At 46.8% G+C, this 14,637-nt stretch overlaps 1 protein-coding gene across 1 annotated transcript; it reads right to left on the reverse strand.

The window, feature by feature from the left end:
- Nucleotides 1-9,991: 9,991 nt before the first annotated feature.
- On the reverse strand, nt 9,992-11,911 carry LOC121774369. Its single transcript, XM_042171258.1, has one exon. It carries the CDS (start codon nt 11,909-11,911, stop codon nt 9,992-9,994), a length of 1,920 nt encoding a protein of 639 aa, XP_042027192.1.
- Between the last annotated feature and the right edge of the window lie 2,726 nt (nt 11,912-14,637).

A 14,637-nucleotide genomic window follows, 5' to 3' on the forward strand; every position in this document is an offset into this window, starting at 1 on the left:
GATGCCCGTCCCCGTCTAGGTTTCGGATGTGCGACACTCCCATCTCGTCCAATCTAACCAAGTCCAATAGTTCTCTCGGTGCTGAGTTGTAGTGCATTCGTAGGCCACTGTTTTGGACTAGCCCCATTTTCGCAAGGAAGTCCGCCGCTTTGTTCCCCTCCCTGTGTATGAAGGTGGCTCGGAATTTGAGTTGGCGTTTGAGAATGGTTAGTTGCGCCACCGCTTGCCGAGCGAGTGCCGGCCCCCATCCCGTCCCATTGACCAATTTGATTGCTTGCTCTGCATCTGACTCAATCCAGATTGGTAGGCCGAATTCCTTGGCTATATTTAGCCCGTGAATCATGGCCAACAGCTCCGCTTCTAACGCCGAGTGGGCTTCAAGGGGTGTGCTGACGGCGACGAGCATCTTACCCGAGTGGTCTCGAATAATCCCGCCAGCCCCTGTACTGCCGTTCGCTTCATTATAGGAGCCATCCGTGTTGAGCTTTATCCACGGCTGATCCGGGGGGTTCCATTTGATTGCCATGGCTAGGGGTAGCGCCCTGATTGCCGCCGCTTGTTGAGGAATATTGATTCCAAGTTTAACTCCCTTCCAATGTTTCGGCTTCAAGCTTCCATTAGACATAGCATTTCGAATGAACATGTGGACCTGCCATACCACGTTTTGTGGTTTAAACTGTGTGCCTTGGTGGCGGCTCCTGTTTCTCTCCGACCAAATAAACCAAAGGATGAGGTATGGAGTGGCTCGGCTAAGATGTTTCTTGTTCGGCTGTTGGCACCTTCGCGCCCACACTTCGATTCTCGTAGGGATTGTGTCATTGATATGGATGCATGGGAACGGGCCTGTGAACCAGCCGTCGAACTCACTCCATACTCTGCGAGCTCCATATCCCTGGATGAAGAGGTGTTGGAGTGACTCAGTGTTCGGTCTGTGGGGGCAGCATTGGCACTTAGAGGCTAGCTCAATCTCCCGCCACTGAAGTTTCGTGTCAACCGGCACCCGATTGGAGAGAAGCCTCCAGATAAAGATGGCTATTGAGTTGGTGAGGCCTACCTTCCAAACGTCCCCCAAACCATGGATGATCGGGTTTCGTCCTCGAAGTGTGTCCCATGTCGAAGCCACCGTGAATTCCCCATGCTTAGAGAGGTTCCACCTCGGGATATCCTGTTCGTCATGGAGGATCGGTGTATTAATGATGCCATCGATAACATGCTGAGGGAGGCCGGCCTGATTGTGAAGGAGTTGAAGCTTGGGCACATCCCAACCACCATTTGTAATGAACTCCGAGACCCGGGGTGGTTGGTCTTCCCCTATCATCAAGACTAAGTTCCCTCAGAGGGCTATTGCCAAGCCAAATGTCATCCCAGAAGTAGATGTCCCCTTGTCCCACTAGCCATCTCATGTGCGGTTGCGCGAGGGGCCATGCTCTTGAGAGCCTTCTCCACGTAGGGCTACTCCTGCTCGGCAATCTCAAGGTGAGCGGTGTGGAGTTGGAGCAATATTTTGTCATCATGTATCTTGCCCAAAGGGAGTTTTGCTCCCGAAATCGCCACCAAAGTTTGATATTGAAGGCGCGGAGGACCTCCATAGTTTTTCGGATCCCAAGGCCTCCTTCATCAGTGGGCCGGCACATTTGTTCCCATCCAATCCAATGGGTCCGCTTCTTTTCATTCGTAGACCCCCAAAAGAATCGGGCCATTTGTTGATCAAGTTGCTTGAGGGTACCGGCCGTGGGCTCGACGGCTTGAAAGATGTGCAAGGGGATCGCTTCAAGAGTGCTCTTAATCAACGTAAGCCTTCCTCCAAAGGATAGGTGACGGTGTGCCCATCCTGAGATCCTTCTTGCAATCTTTTCCCGTAGAAAGAGGAACATGTCCGTGCGTTTGGCACCACGATAGATAGGGACTCCGAGATAGAGAAAAGGAAAGGCCCCTCTAGAGAAGCCTCCTTCCGCCTGGATCGAGTTTGCCCAATGTTCATGGGCCTCGGCAATATAGAAATTACTCTTGGCGAGGCTGACTTGTTGGCCGGAGACTCTTTCATATTTTTCGAGACAGGCTCTTAGCCGGCGCATAGGATTTGCCGCCGCTTGAGTGAAGATGATAATGTCATCCGCATAGGCTAGATGGCTGATCTCCATGCATCTCCGGGAGGCTTTGAACGTCATGTCCTTTTGACCGAGGATGAGCTTATCTAATGCTCGGGACAGGTAGTCCGCAGCGATTACGAACAGAGCGGGGGAGATCGGGTCTCCTTGCCGAAGTCCTCGAGTTGATCTAAAGAAGCCCGAGGGTGCCCCGTTAACAAGGACCGAGAACCAGCAATACCCAATACACCTCTCCATAAGTGAAATCCATGAATCCGGGAAACCCATACGGCGTAAAACTTTGAAGAGGAATGACCATTGGACCCTATCATAGGCTTTAGCCATGTCAATCTTTACTGCCACATTAGGTGCTGGGGAGCATCTAGCAAGCTCATGGAACATCTCTTGGGCCAGAAGTGCGTTGTCGTTAAGGAGCCGACCTTTGACAAATCCACTTTGGTTTGGGGAGATGACCTGTGGGAGGAAAGGAGAGAGTCGAGAGGTGAGTACCTTGGTAATGATCTTGTTTAAAACATTGCAGAGACTGATGGGTCGGTAGTCGGTCCATGACTCCGGCGATGCCTTCTTTGGGATAAGGACTATGCTTGTGGCCGTGATGCTCCTCGGCAGGAAGGCCCCTCTGAAGAACTGTCTGATTGCTTCCACTACCTCCGGCCCCACAATGGGCCAGCAGGCTTGATAGAAGGTGGCCGAGAAGCCGTCGGGTCCGGGTGCACTATCTCCGGAAATGCAAAAGGTGGCACTCCTGACCTCGTCCGCACTTGGAGCATCTGCGATGTCAGCGAACTGCTCGGCTGAGTGGACCTGCTGGATTAGGTCGAGGTCTGGATCTTCAAGTGTCGGATTGTTGGGGGCAAGGAGTTGTTGGAAGAACTCCACTGCGGACTTTTTAATCTCGGCTTCCTCGGTGAGCTCCTGCCCATTGACACGTATTGAATGGATGCGGAGACGAACCCTCTTTTGTTTCACCCAGCTTTGGTAGAACCGGGTATTTTTGTCTCCCTCGGCAAGCCACCTCAAAGCTGCCTTCTGTCGCCAAAAATCTTCTTCCATTCTCAGCAAAAGGATGTACTCGGCAATGTGTTTGTTGATCGCTGTCCTGTGATCCGGAGTCGGCCTTGCTTCGAAACAAGATTGGGCCAGAGCAATTTCTTCCTCCTTTTCTTTTAGATTAGCATGGATGTTTCCAAAAACCTCTTTGTTCCACTTCTTAAGGGCCTTTTTAACTCTGGCCTGCTTGATTTGAATGTTTAGGATTCCACCCGCCCCCGTGGGCTCCTCCCATGCTTTTTGCACTACGGCCATGAATCCTTCATGTCGGATCCACATGTTCTGGAACCTGAAAGCCTTGGCTCCAGCGGATGTGTTCATCTTCGTGCACCTGACAAGAATTGGTCCATGGTCCGAGGCAATCCGGGGGAGGTTCGTAACCCGAGTAGCCTCGAAGGTCTTAGTCCAATCCTCGCTGACAAGCACTCTATCCAACCTTTCAAAAAGGCCATTCTTGGCCCAAGTGAATGCCGCTCCATCAAAACCAGGGTCAAGCAGCCTACAATCTTCCGTTGCCTCCGCAAAATCTACCATCTCGGCTTGCCGGTTGGTATCACTTCCGACTCTGTCTTGGTGAGATAGCATGGTGTTGAAATCGCCACCGATGATCCAAGGTGTTCCCTCAAGAGGCCCGGCAATCTCTCTCATCTTGTCCCATAAGTGATGTCTTTCAGCCCTTGTACATTTGGCGTACACGGCTGAGATGGCCACCGGCCTAGCAAGGCGGTGGGATTTGAGGTACCCGTGAAGAATTTGTTCCGAGTCAACCTCAATATCAAAAGTGGACCCCTCTTCCGCAAACATCCAAATCTTCTCGTTCGTGTTCGAACCAATGAAGGACAGCCCCAAGGCCTTAGAGAAACGGTCCGGGTCCGGTTGTGTGAGCGGTTCCATTATTGCAAGAAATAAAACATTATGACAACCAATTAGTCTTTTCAGAACGTTTTGAGTGGGCGCATTCGCGATCCCCCTCACGTTCCAAAACATGAGATTGTACGACATTATTAACAAGAAGGGTGCGTACCCAAAGAGGTTGAAGGCCCTCCTTGATAGTCAGTACGGTGTTGCTCATTGTTCGGAGCGACCTCCTCGGCGTCCTTGGCCGAACTGTTGCCTCCTAACTTCTCGGCCCCCACGTGCAATTCCATAAGGTCTTCGTCCGCATCCCCACAATTCTCAACATCAAATTCTCCGTTCTCCATGAGAGTATAATATTGGTTAGTGCTCATGTGGTTCTTTGCCGAGAAGAACCCACGCCCCCTTGTCAAAGCATGGCGCGCGCCTCCTCTCGGATTCCCTCGCCGAACTGGTGAGACCAAGCTCCTCGCATTGGGGGAGCCCCACTCCACGTCCATGATTCCCACGTGGTGTTGGTGGTTCGGTGGTGGGATGCAATGGATTCCCCCGGTTCGGTGGGGACTTCCCAATCTCGATCCCGGCAATGAGCCCGGCAATTCTGAGTTCCGGAGCTCGGTCCGCTCCCCAAAGTAGAGTCACCCTTGGAGTTCGGTCCCTCCCAGGAAGTATCACCGGAGTCCTCCCCATTTGTTTTGTTATTGTTTGGTCGATCACCGGCCTTGCCTTGCTTCTTCCCCTGATGTTTCCATTCGTTGGAGCTGGAGGCATTCTTCCCCATATCTTGCTTCCCCTTCTCGGTCTGTCTCTCGGGTTGTGGCTGTTTTGGCGGGCCGTTGTGGTAGTTTCTCTTTGGCGGCCGTTCCTTCTTGCCCGTCGCATAGCACACCTCACTTGCATGGCCGACATGTTTGCATTCTCGGCAATATGATGGTATCTTATCCCATCGGACTCGCTTGCACCGTTTCTCGCCCACCAAGATCGAGGATTATCTCTTCGGTAGGTGGTTTTGTGATGTCTATCTCGACGCAAATTCGGGCAAATGAAAGCCGAGTCTTGTTTGCCGTGGCTCGATCAATTTGTATTGGATTGCCGAGAAGCTTGCCGATGGCGAATAAGGCGGATTGGTCGAAAAGATGAATGGGGAGGCCAATTAGGTTGCACCAAATTGCCGCAATGGGGGACTCGCAGTAAGCATCAAAGTCCGGGGACCATTTGAAGACCCTCATCGGGTGTCGGTCAATGAGCCAAACGGGCGTACCCCTTGGGCCTCCAAGGATTCGGGCATAGTCCGCCAAGTCCTCGCATTGAATGAGAATATGTTTAGCATTAATGTACTTCCAACTAAATCCACACCGAAGTTTAATATTATCGAGGGTCTTTTGGATTTGCAGTCCCGTAGGGATAGAGTGAGAGAACTTACCCACAATGGCGTGTCCCATGCTCTCAGCAAGCTTTTGAGTTTCCGCTCCGGAGAAGTAAATGGCCGGGATGCCGTCGGACACTGAAGCAAATCCAATGTTCTGGAGCTTATCCGGTTCAAAGGCTTGGGGGCCGGTAGGGTCAGTCGAGCCTTTGAGCATGTCCGCCATCGTTTTCGGCCGACCGGGGTGGCTTGCGGCGCCTTCACCCCGGCCTTGTAGAGTGTTACTCGCCAAGCCCGACGGGGTACCCCTAAGCAAGTCCGCCATCGATTTCGGCCACGGCGAGGGCCCCAGTGTAGCTTCTACCCCCCCCAAGTTGATTAACTACATTCAGGCCCTTGTGTTGCGGCATCCGTCGCGGACTTAGGTGTGTTTCCATTTCTCTTCGGATTGTTGAGTTCGGCTTCTCCATTCTCGGTTGTGGATCTTCTCGGCACCTACGTTGCCGTTGTGTGCCCTTCTCGGCTTTTCCATTCTCGGCTTTTCGGCTTTTTTCTTTCTCGGTGTGGATCTTCTCAGACTTTTTCCTTCTCGGTGAGGGTCTGTTCGGCATCATCCATAGGCGTATCGTTGGGTGTTGGTGTGTCTCTTGTCACTGCAACCATCTCGGCACTAGGCGTGGCCTTGTTCATCGTCTCGATAAAAGGCTTTTCTCGGTAGACGTTAGGGTTCGACTTCGGTCGCGGCTGGCCGAACTCCGCACTATGATGTTCCGAACTAGCCTCAAACGTAGCTCGGAGCTTGCTAGTTCGTCCTCGTTCGAGAGGGGAAAGTCCTCAAGAGAGGGTCCATTTCCATCCCGAGGTGTGTGTGTGACACTTTGCATGCATCCCGAAGGGTTTAGGGGGAACTCCAGTGGATTGTGGCCGGCCGTAATGAGAGGTTGCGCAACCAATGTGTCTAGCATCTCCGCCGAGTCCAAGGCGGCTAAGTGGATGATTTCGGCCTTTGTTGGTTGCGTTGGGGCCTCCACGACAATCGTCTCACGTGAGCTCTTGGGACGGAAAGGAGTTAGCCCACTTTCGGAAGGAGGTTTTGGTCTCCAAGCCAATTCGGGAAAGTTGGGTTGCTGCAAAAAGGAGCTAGATTTTTGTTGTTTTGGGGGCTCAACGGATGCATTGGGGCCAGCATCACGTGGTGTTCCGAAGTGGCAAGGCGCCAAGGAACTTTCGGAAAGTGATTTTGTTGTTGTGCCCATTTCGGGCAAGTTGACTAGCGCGTCCACCCAGGCCTTTTGACCCATGCTAGAGCCATCTCTCTCCGAGCAGCCATCATGTGGGGGGGTTGTGCTCTCCTCCGTCACCAGTCCCCGCGTTTGCGCCGGCCGCAAGGTCATCGGCCGGAGCGTTGTCAACAGTTCTGGCGCCGGCAAGTTCTTCATTAATCTTAGCTTCATCTTCACCGTTGAGATTAGGGGAGGGCTCCATCGACGTCGGGAAGATGGGGCCTTGCATTTGGGCTTCCGACCGGCGAGCTCCCTTCGGCCCCGAAATCAATCTTCTTCCTAAGTTGCTTGTCCTCCGGCATCGGTGAGGGTACGAACCTTTTCCGACCAGTGCCTTTGATGGGAGGGGCTGGTGTACTTTCCGTGCCTTCACCTTCATTTTCAAAGTTTTTCCTCGCCACTTTCTGCAGGGAAAAATTATGGAGGAAGACTCCTCCGACGTGAAATTCATTGGCTGGTCCGAGAGAGGGTCCTCGGCCGGCCGGAGGACCATTAGCTGGTCCGAGATGGTGCGCGGTTCTTCTGACTCCGGGGGGGGATCCGGCAGGCGCTCCGAGCATGATCGAGAGAATGAGTCGAGTCACCAGCCGCTCCGGAGCTTTGTTCGTGCCTTAGCCAAGGGAGTGGTTGGTTTGGTGAGAATCCGAGGTCGGGAGGATGGTGGGTGGCTGGTGGAGCGGGGGCGTGAGGAGGACCGTCGACAGTGGTGAGCCGAGCAAGAATGGGGTGGGCAGCGATGTGGGAACTCAAAACGTGGTGGGGGATTCTAGAGAGAAGGGAGAGCGTCTCTCTCTAACTTACAATTCCCTCCTTGACGTGTAAAAGATGTAACTGTTGTATCTTTTGATCAAGGATAGCTATAGGTTTCTCTTCATAGTTTAAATCTGGTGTTAGACTAACCTCTTCATAGTGGATTATGTGCTTCGGGTCATAAACATATTTCCGGAGTTGAGACACATGAAACACGTTGTGTACATTTCCCAAGCATGGTGGTAATGCCAAACGATATGCCACCGGACCTACTTCGTCAAGAACCTCGTAAGGCCCGATGAAACGTGGCTTCAATTTTCCTTTGATTCCAAACCTAGTTATCCCTTTAGAAGGAGATATCTTCAAAAACACCTTATCTCCGATGTTAAACTTCAACTCCGTCCGACGTGCATCGAAATAAGACTTTTGCCGATCTTGTGCCTCCTTGATTCTCAATCGAATTTGCCTCACGATCACAATCATGTCATTTATCAAATCTGGACCTAGCATTTTTCTTTCACCAACTTCATCCCAGTAAAGTGGCGATCTGCACTTTCTTCCATATAATGCCTCGTATGGTGCCATATCAATGGTCGCCTGGTAGCTATTGTTGTATGCAAATTCTATTAAAGGCAAAACGGATTCCCAACTACCTCCTCTATTCAGTATGACTGCTCGTAACATATCTTCTAGGGTCTGAATCGTTCTTTCTGACTGTCCATCCGTTTGTGGATGAAATGCTGTGCTAAAATTTAGTATTGAGCCCAGTTCCTTCTGCAAGCTTTTCCAAACCCTTGAGGTGAGTTTCGGATCTCGATCCGAGGTGATTGTTATCGGGATTCCATGTAGACGTACGATTTCTTGGACATACAACTGAGCTAACTTCTCTGACCCATAAGTGATATGAATGGGAATGAAATGAGCACACTTGGTAAGGCGGTCAACGATAACCCAGATAGCAGTATTTCCTCGTTTGGTTTTAGGCAGACCTATTACAAAGTCCATTGTTATATGATCCCATTTCCACTCAGGGATTTCTAAAGGTTGCAATTTCCCATGAGGTCGTTGGTGCAATGCCTTAACTTGCTGGCATGCTAGGCATCTTTCCACGAACATGGTAATGCTTCTTTTCATACCATCCCACCAAAATTTCTTTTTCAAGTCTTGATACATCTTAGTGCTCCCTGGATGGGCAGTATACGGTGTGTCATGAGCTTCACTCAAAATCTTATTTCTGAGCTCATCATTATTTGGCAAACAGATTCTCCCATCGAAGGTGAGGGCATTGTCTGCTTCTTCTTTAAAATTTTTTCCATCACCAGATCGTACTTTTTCTCGAATCTTTTCCATGATGTCATGTTGTCTTTGTGCGTTTATAATTTGAGTTCTCAAATCTGGTTCCATCACTAAGGTGGCAATTTTCGCTTCCACTGTTTCATGTGGTTGTACTACTTCCAGCCCCATTTTGTTGAATTCTCGCCATAGTTCTTCTTCTTGAGTGATCACCACTACTAACTGCTGAGATTTTCGACTAAGAGCATCAGCTACCACATTAGCCTTGCCTGGGTGGTAGTTTATGCCACAATCGTAATCTTTCACTAATTCCAGCCATCTTCTCTGTCGCATATTCAGTTCCTTTTGTTCAAAGAAGTATTTGAGACTCTTATGATCAGTGAAAATCTCACATCGAGCTCTATAAAGGTGGTGCCTCCATATTTTCAGAGCATGTACTACCGCGGCTAATTCCAAATCATGTGTCGGGTAATTCATCTCTTGGGGCCTCAGTTGTCGTGACGCATAAGCAATTACTTTCTCATTTTGCATCAACACACAACCCAACCCATTCTTTGAGGCATCTGTGTAAATTACATAGCTTGTTCCTGATTCAGGGACTGCTAACACCGGAGCTGTTGTTAATTTTTCCTTCAGCAGTTGGAAGCTATGTTCGCATTCTGATGTCCACACAAACCTGATGCCCTTTTTAAGTTGTTGCGTCATTGGCCTAGAAATCTTGGAGAAACCTTCAATGAACCTTCTGTAGTAGCCGGCCAACCCAAGGAAGCTTCGAATTTCACTAGGGGTGGTTGGTGGTTTCCAGTTTTGTATAGCCTCCACTTTTGCCGGATCCACTCGAATGCCTTCCGCAGTTACCACATGTCCAAGGAAGTTCACCTCATTTAGCCAAAATTCACATTTGCTAAATTTTGCATAGAGCTTTTCAGTCCTCAAGGTTTCTAATGCAACTCTGAGGTGTTCTTCATGTTCCTTTACACCCTTCGAGTAGATGAGTACGTCGTCTATGAAGACCAAGACGAACTTATCCAGATAGGGATGGAATACGCGATTCATTAGATCCATAAATACAGCAGGGGCATTAGTCAATCCAAAAGGCATTACTAAAAATTCATAATGACCATATCGGGTGCGAAAAGCCGTTTTGGGTACATCTTCTGGTCGAATCCTTAACTGGTGATAGCCGGATCTTAAATCCATTTTGGAGAATACCCTAGCATCCTTGAGCTGATCGAACAAATCGTCTATCCTCGGCAATGGGTATTTATTCTTAAGTGTTAGCTTGTTCAGTTCCCGATAGCAATACACATTCTTAGCGATCCATCCTTCTTTTTGACAAAGAGTACAGGAGCTCCCCATGGTGAAGTGCTAGGTCTGACAAAGCCTAGATCCATGAGTTCCTGTAACTGTATCTTGAGTTCTCCCAATTCCTTTGCCGCCATCCGGTATGGTGCTTTCGATATTGGGGCAGATCCAGGTTCCAAATCAATGTTAAATTCCAGTTGTCTATCAGGTGGTAACCCAGGTAGAACATCAGGAAACACGTCTGGAAACTCACGCACGACGTTCACATCCCCGATTTCCATTTTTTTCTTATGTTCCTCGTTCTGGTAAACGAGGTAAGCGGAACACCCTTTTCTTATTAATGTTGCTGCTTGTAAGGCAGAGATTATGGATTGTCGTTTATTCATGGTGACCCCATAGAAACTTGTTAGTGCTTCGCTTGTGTTTTGAAAGAAAATTTTTCTTTCTTTACATTGGATGGTGACATGGTTTTCAGCCAACCAATCCATTCCTAGTATAAGGTCAACATCACACATTTTCAGGACCTTCAAATTACTAACTAGGATCCTATGTTCCCCCAATAAGACTTCTATGTTCGAGCAAGTTCGAGTGATTTCTATAATTCCTCCGACGGGTGAGGTTACCTTGATTTTATATTCAGCTGGTTCAGTTGTCAGTCTCAAGGTATCAACACAAGAGTCCGATATAAAAGAATGTGAAGCTCCAGTATCAAATAATAAAATGACAGGTATGTCAAGTAGCATGGCCATACCTGCCAGATTTCCTTTTTCTCCCTCAGGTTGCTCCCGCCTCAGTGCGTAGGCCCTGGCCTGTGTTGGAAGCCTCAGTTGATGGTGTTGCAGACATCGTGGGGGTTGTTGCTGACCTCTCTGAGGTTGTACATTTACCGCCCGTAGCGGGGAGTGTTGTCCTAGTGGATAGGGTCCTGTACCCCTTCCATAAGACTTGGTTGGACAATTTTTTGCAAAATGACCAATTTTACCACACTTATAACAAGCTTCAGTCCCGGCTCTACATATCCCATTATGTATCTTGTTACAATTGGAGCATGGAATGGGACTTGGTCGGCTTCCCGCTGAATTGAAAGTGAGCTGTCTTGGAAAGTTCTGCGCATAATCTTGGCCATACCATGGTTTCTTTTGTTCACACTGAGTTTGATTACCATCCCACTTTCTTTTGTCTCCTGGACTTTGAATTTGAGCACGTGGCGGTGGTACACTAGGCATAGGTTTCTCTACTGGCATTGCTGACTCAATGGCAAGCGCTCGTTGAAGAGATTCAGAATAAGATAATCCACCATGGCTTGCCAGTGCCATTCTTATTTCATGTCTTAACCCACCACAAAATTTTTCAGCCAATTTTTCCTCTGTGTTAACCTGATCCGGGGCATATCTGGACATGTCAGTGAATATACGCTCGTAATCTGTTACTGACATCCTCCCTTGTTTCAGATTATAAAATTCCATTTCCTTATTCTTCCGGTAACTTTTGGGAATATATTTCTCATAGAATCCTTCCTTGAATTGCTCCCAGGTCATATTAGTTAACTCTTGAGCCCCCATTATTTTTTTGCGTGCCTCCCACCAGTAATCTGCCGACCCTTTTAATTGGAAAGGCACACAAATTAAGCGCTCTGGATCTGTGAAGTGAAATAAGTTGAAAATGCGTTCAATTGTGCGTATCCAAGTTTCTGCATCCGTAGGATCACCCATACCATCAAATATTGGTGGTTTTTGTTTCAGGAAAATCTCTTCTTTTCTTCGATCTGATACTAGAGGTGGTGGGGGTGGTGGAGTTATTTCACGTTGTTCCTCAAATTCTTCCTGTTCGGGTGGTGGCACTACTCCAATTCCTCTTCCTCTCCCTCTCCCTCGGGGTCGCCCAATCCTCCTTGGTGGCATTCTAAATTGACAAAACATTTTTTTTATAAGGCTTTACGTGTATATATATATGGGATAAAACCATTTAGTAAATAACTAAATAACGCTATTTGTATTGTGTCAGATTAAAATTATTCAACAATACAATCGAATCAATAATAACAATAAGGATAGGGAGTCATTGAAAATATGAACATATATGTATATACATGTGAAAATTGCCTTTTGGATAACCAAGAGGACTTTTTTTTTTTTTGTACAAGATATAGTTTTACAAGCATCACAATACTATCCAAAACATCGTCAAGATCTAAACATGAAATACATGTACCCATATATACATCATACAAAAGTAGTAGCTACTACACCCAAAACAAAAACACATAAACGAACAGTCTCACAGCGGGTCTGTTTCGGATAAGTACAGTGATCACATCTACTTTACTACTAAGGTGTTGTAGGTTTGTCTTCATCATCAGAACTGCTAATGACGATGGCAGTCATACGACTCCCTCCTGGCCTATATCGTCCACGAGTCATCTCATCAAAATGACTAAATATCCATGCATTAAACTTGAGCTCCTCTGAAGTCGGTGGGTGGTAAACAGAGACCGGAGAAGTCCCCTCAGCTGGAGATACGCGTGGGGTCGTGGATAGAGGCTGTAAACGATCAGTACCCACCGTACATGGCTGATGGTTCAAGTCGGTAAGAGTACAAGCTGGGGCCTTACCCTGTCTGTGCCTCTTTGCTGAAGTGTCTGTCGTTGTAGCATGTTCCATAGGTGTCTGGGCCTCAGGGATCCTCACTGGTGACCACCTATGGATAGTATAGTACAAAAATTCGTGACTAAAAGGGGAGGGTTAAGAGAAGTGGGGATGAGGAAAAAGGGACGAGTAATAACAAGTACAAATTCAGACGGAAATTATCAAAATATCATGTATACATCCTGAAATACTTGAGTAGGAGTAATATAGGATCAAAGGATAGCGTTATGATACAAAATAGGATTTGAAGTTATAGTTTTCACAGCGGAAGTAAACAACACAGTTTCATGTATAGAGACATAAACCTCGGAGGTCTTACTAGATCAACTCAAAAGAACTTTCTCTCAACCCCCTTGCTTCACCGTTTTGCAGCTCAACCTGCACGTTTAGAAATACATACAGAGCTGAGTACAGGAGTACTCAGTGAACACAATGCCGAAAAATACAATTATATATTTGAAAATATTGTCACATCATTACAGCAACACTCATGGATTTTTTTTTTTTACTTAAAAGGCCTGAGCTTGCTAAAATTCTATGTTCAACCGCGGTCTAAGTTCATTTGCCATATCTTAACATTTGTGTACCGGGAAGGTGGCCACCTTCCACGACGGTCACATGACCGGCCAACGGCTCACGGTCCATTTGTGTACACTAGTCCAAGCAAGGTTTGCGGCCTTACTTGAACCCGAATTCGATTATAACATATTTGGCATAACCAAGGCAGATAGGCATAAATCATTTCTGACGGGACAATAACATTGACGAGCATGAGTTTGGATTTTCACCATAACAAATCTCGAAATTACTTTGCGATTTTTATCCACATTAGTATGTAGGATGGAAAGCTCACCTTATTTACTTTCCAACTATTAGGAAAAGATCCTTCGTTTTCCGTCGTTACTTTCTTCGTAAATCTCCCTTCTTTGTGTTGCTTCTTGTTTTACGTCAAAACCTGGCGTATGTTTTAGTGTAGATGTGAATTTTATGAAGTGGTGTAATCTCTCTCTTTTTTTTTTTAAAACCTCAAAGAGGTGTAACAGAAGATCACATACATATATATAAGTGTTCATTGGTATCTTTTATGTACAATTCATGACACGTACTATTTACTAATCAAGCCTACATTCTTAGCTTTGATTAGTCAACAAAATGACTAATAAACCTACTCTTGACTCATCAAAGCTATTCTTGAAAAAAAATTAATATTCTTTTATTAATTAGTTTATTTATTTTTATTATATATATATTTTTAAAGTTGGGAAAAAGAGGGACATATACATATTTAGCCGTCACTTCTTACATTTATAACATCAAAAGTTCGGGTTGTCACATAACATGTCTCTTGCTAAGCTTACCTTGACATTTCAAGTACTTGAGAGATTCATGATCCGTATAAATTACAAACTCTCTAGGCCACAAGTAATGCAGCCATGTTTCCAAAGCTCTAACCAAAGCATATAACTCCTTGTCATACGTTGGATAGTTCAATTGAGCTCCTTTCAACTTTTCACTAAAGTAAGCGATTGGCTTTCCATCCTGCAACAAAATAGATCATATGCCTACTCTAGATGCATCACATTCAAGCTTGAACATGTTATCAACGTTAGGCAAAGAAAGAATTGGTGCAGTTGTAAGTTTTTCTTTAAGGAGATTAAAAGCATGCTCTTGTTTTTCTCCCCAATAAAAACAAACATCCTTTTGCACAATCTCATTCAAAGGTGCAGCAATTGTACTAAAATCCTTGACAAACCTCCTATAACAACTTGCAAGACCATGAAAACTTCTAACTTGTGCTACATTTTGAGGAATTGGCCATTCTAAAATATCTTTCACCTTCTCCTTTTCCATTTCAATCTCATTAGCAATTATAACAAAACCCAGAAAAACAACTTTATCCATGCAAAAAGAACACTTTTTGAGATTTGCGTACAATGATTCTTTTCGTAAGGTATCCAAAACTGCACGCACATGGTTAAGAT

Source organism: Salvia splendens, chromosome 17, assembly GCF_004379255.2.
Source record: "Salvia splendens isolate huo1 chromosome 17, SspV2, whole genome shotgun sequence".
Classification (NCBI taxonomy): Eukaryota; Viridiplantae; Streptophyta; class Magnoliopsida; order Lamiales; family Lamiaceae; genus Salvia; species Salvia splendens.

Bases quoted from the DNA above. Each gene is read 5' to 3' on its own strand.
- LOC121774369 (XM_042171258.1), bottom strand. From the start codon at position 11,911: ATGCCACCAAGGAGGATTGGGCGACCCCGAGGGAGAGGGAGAGGAAGA.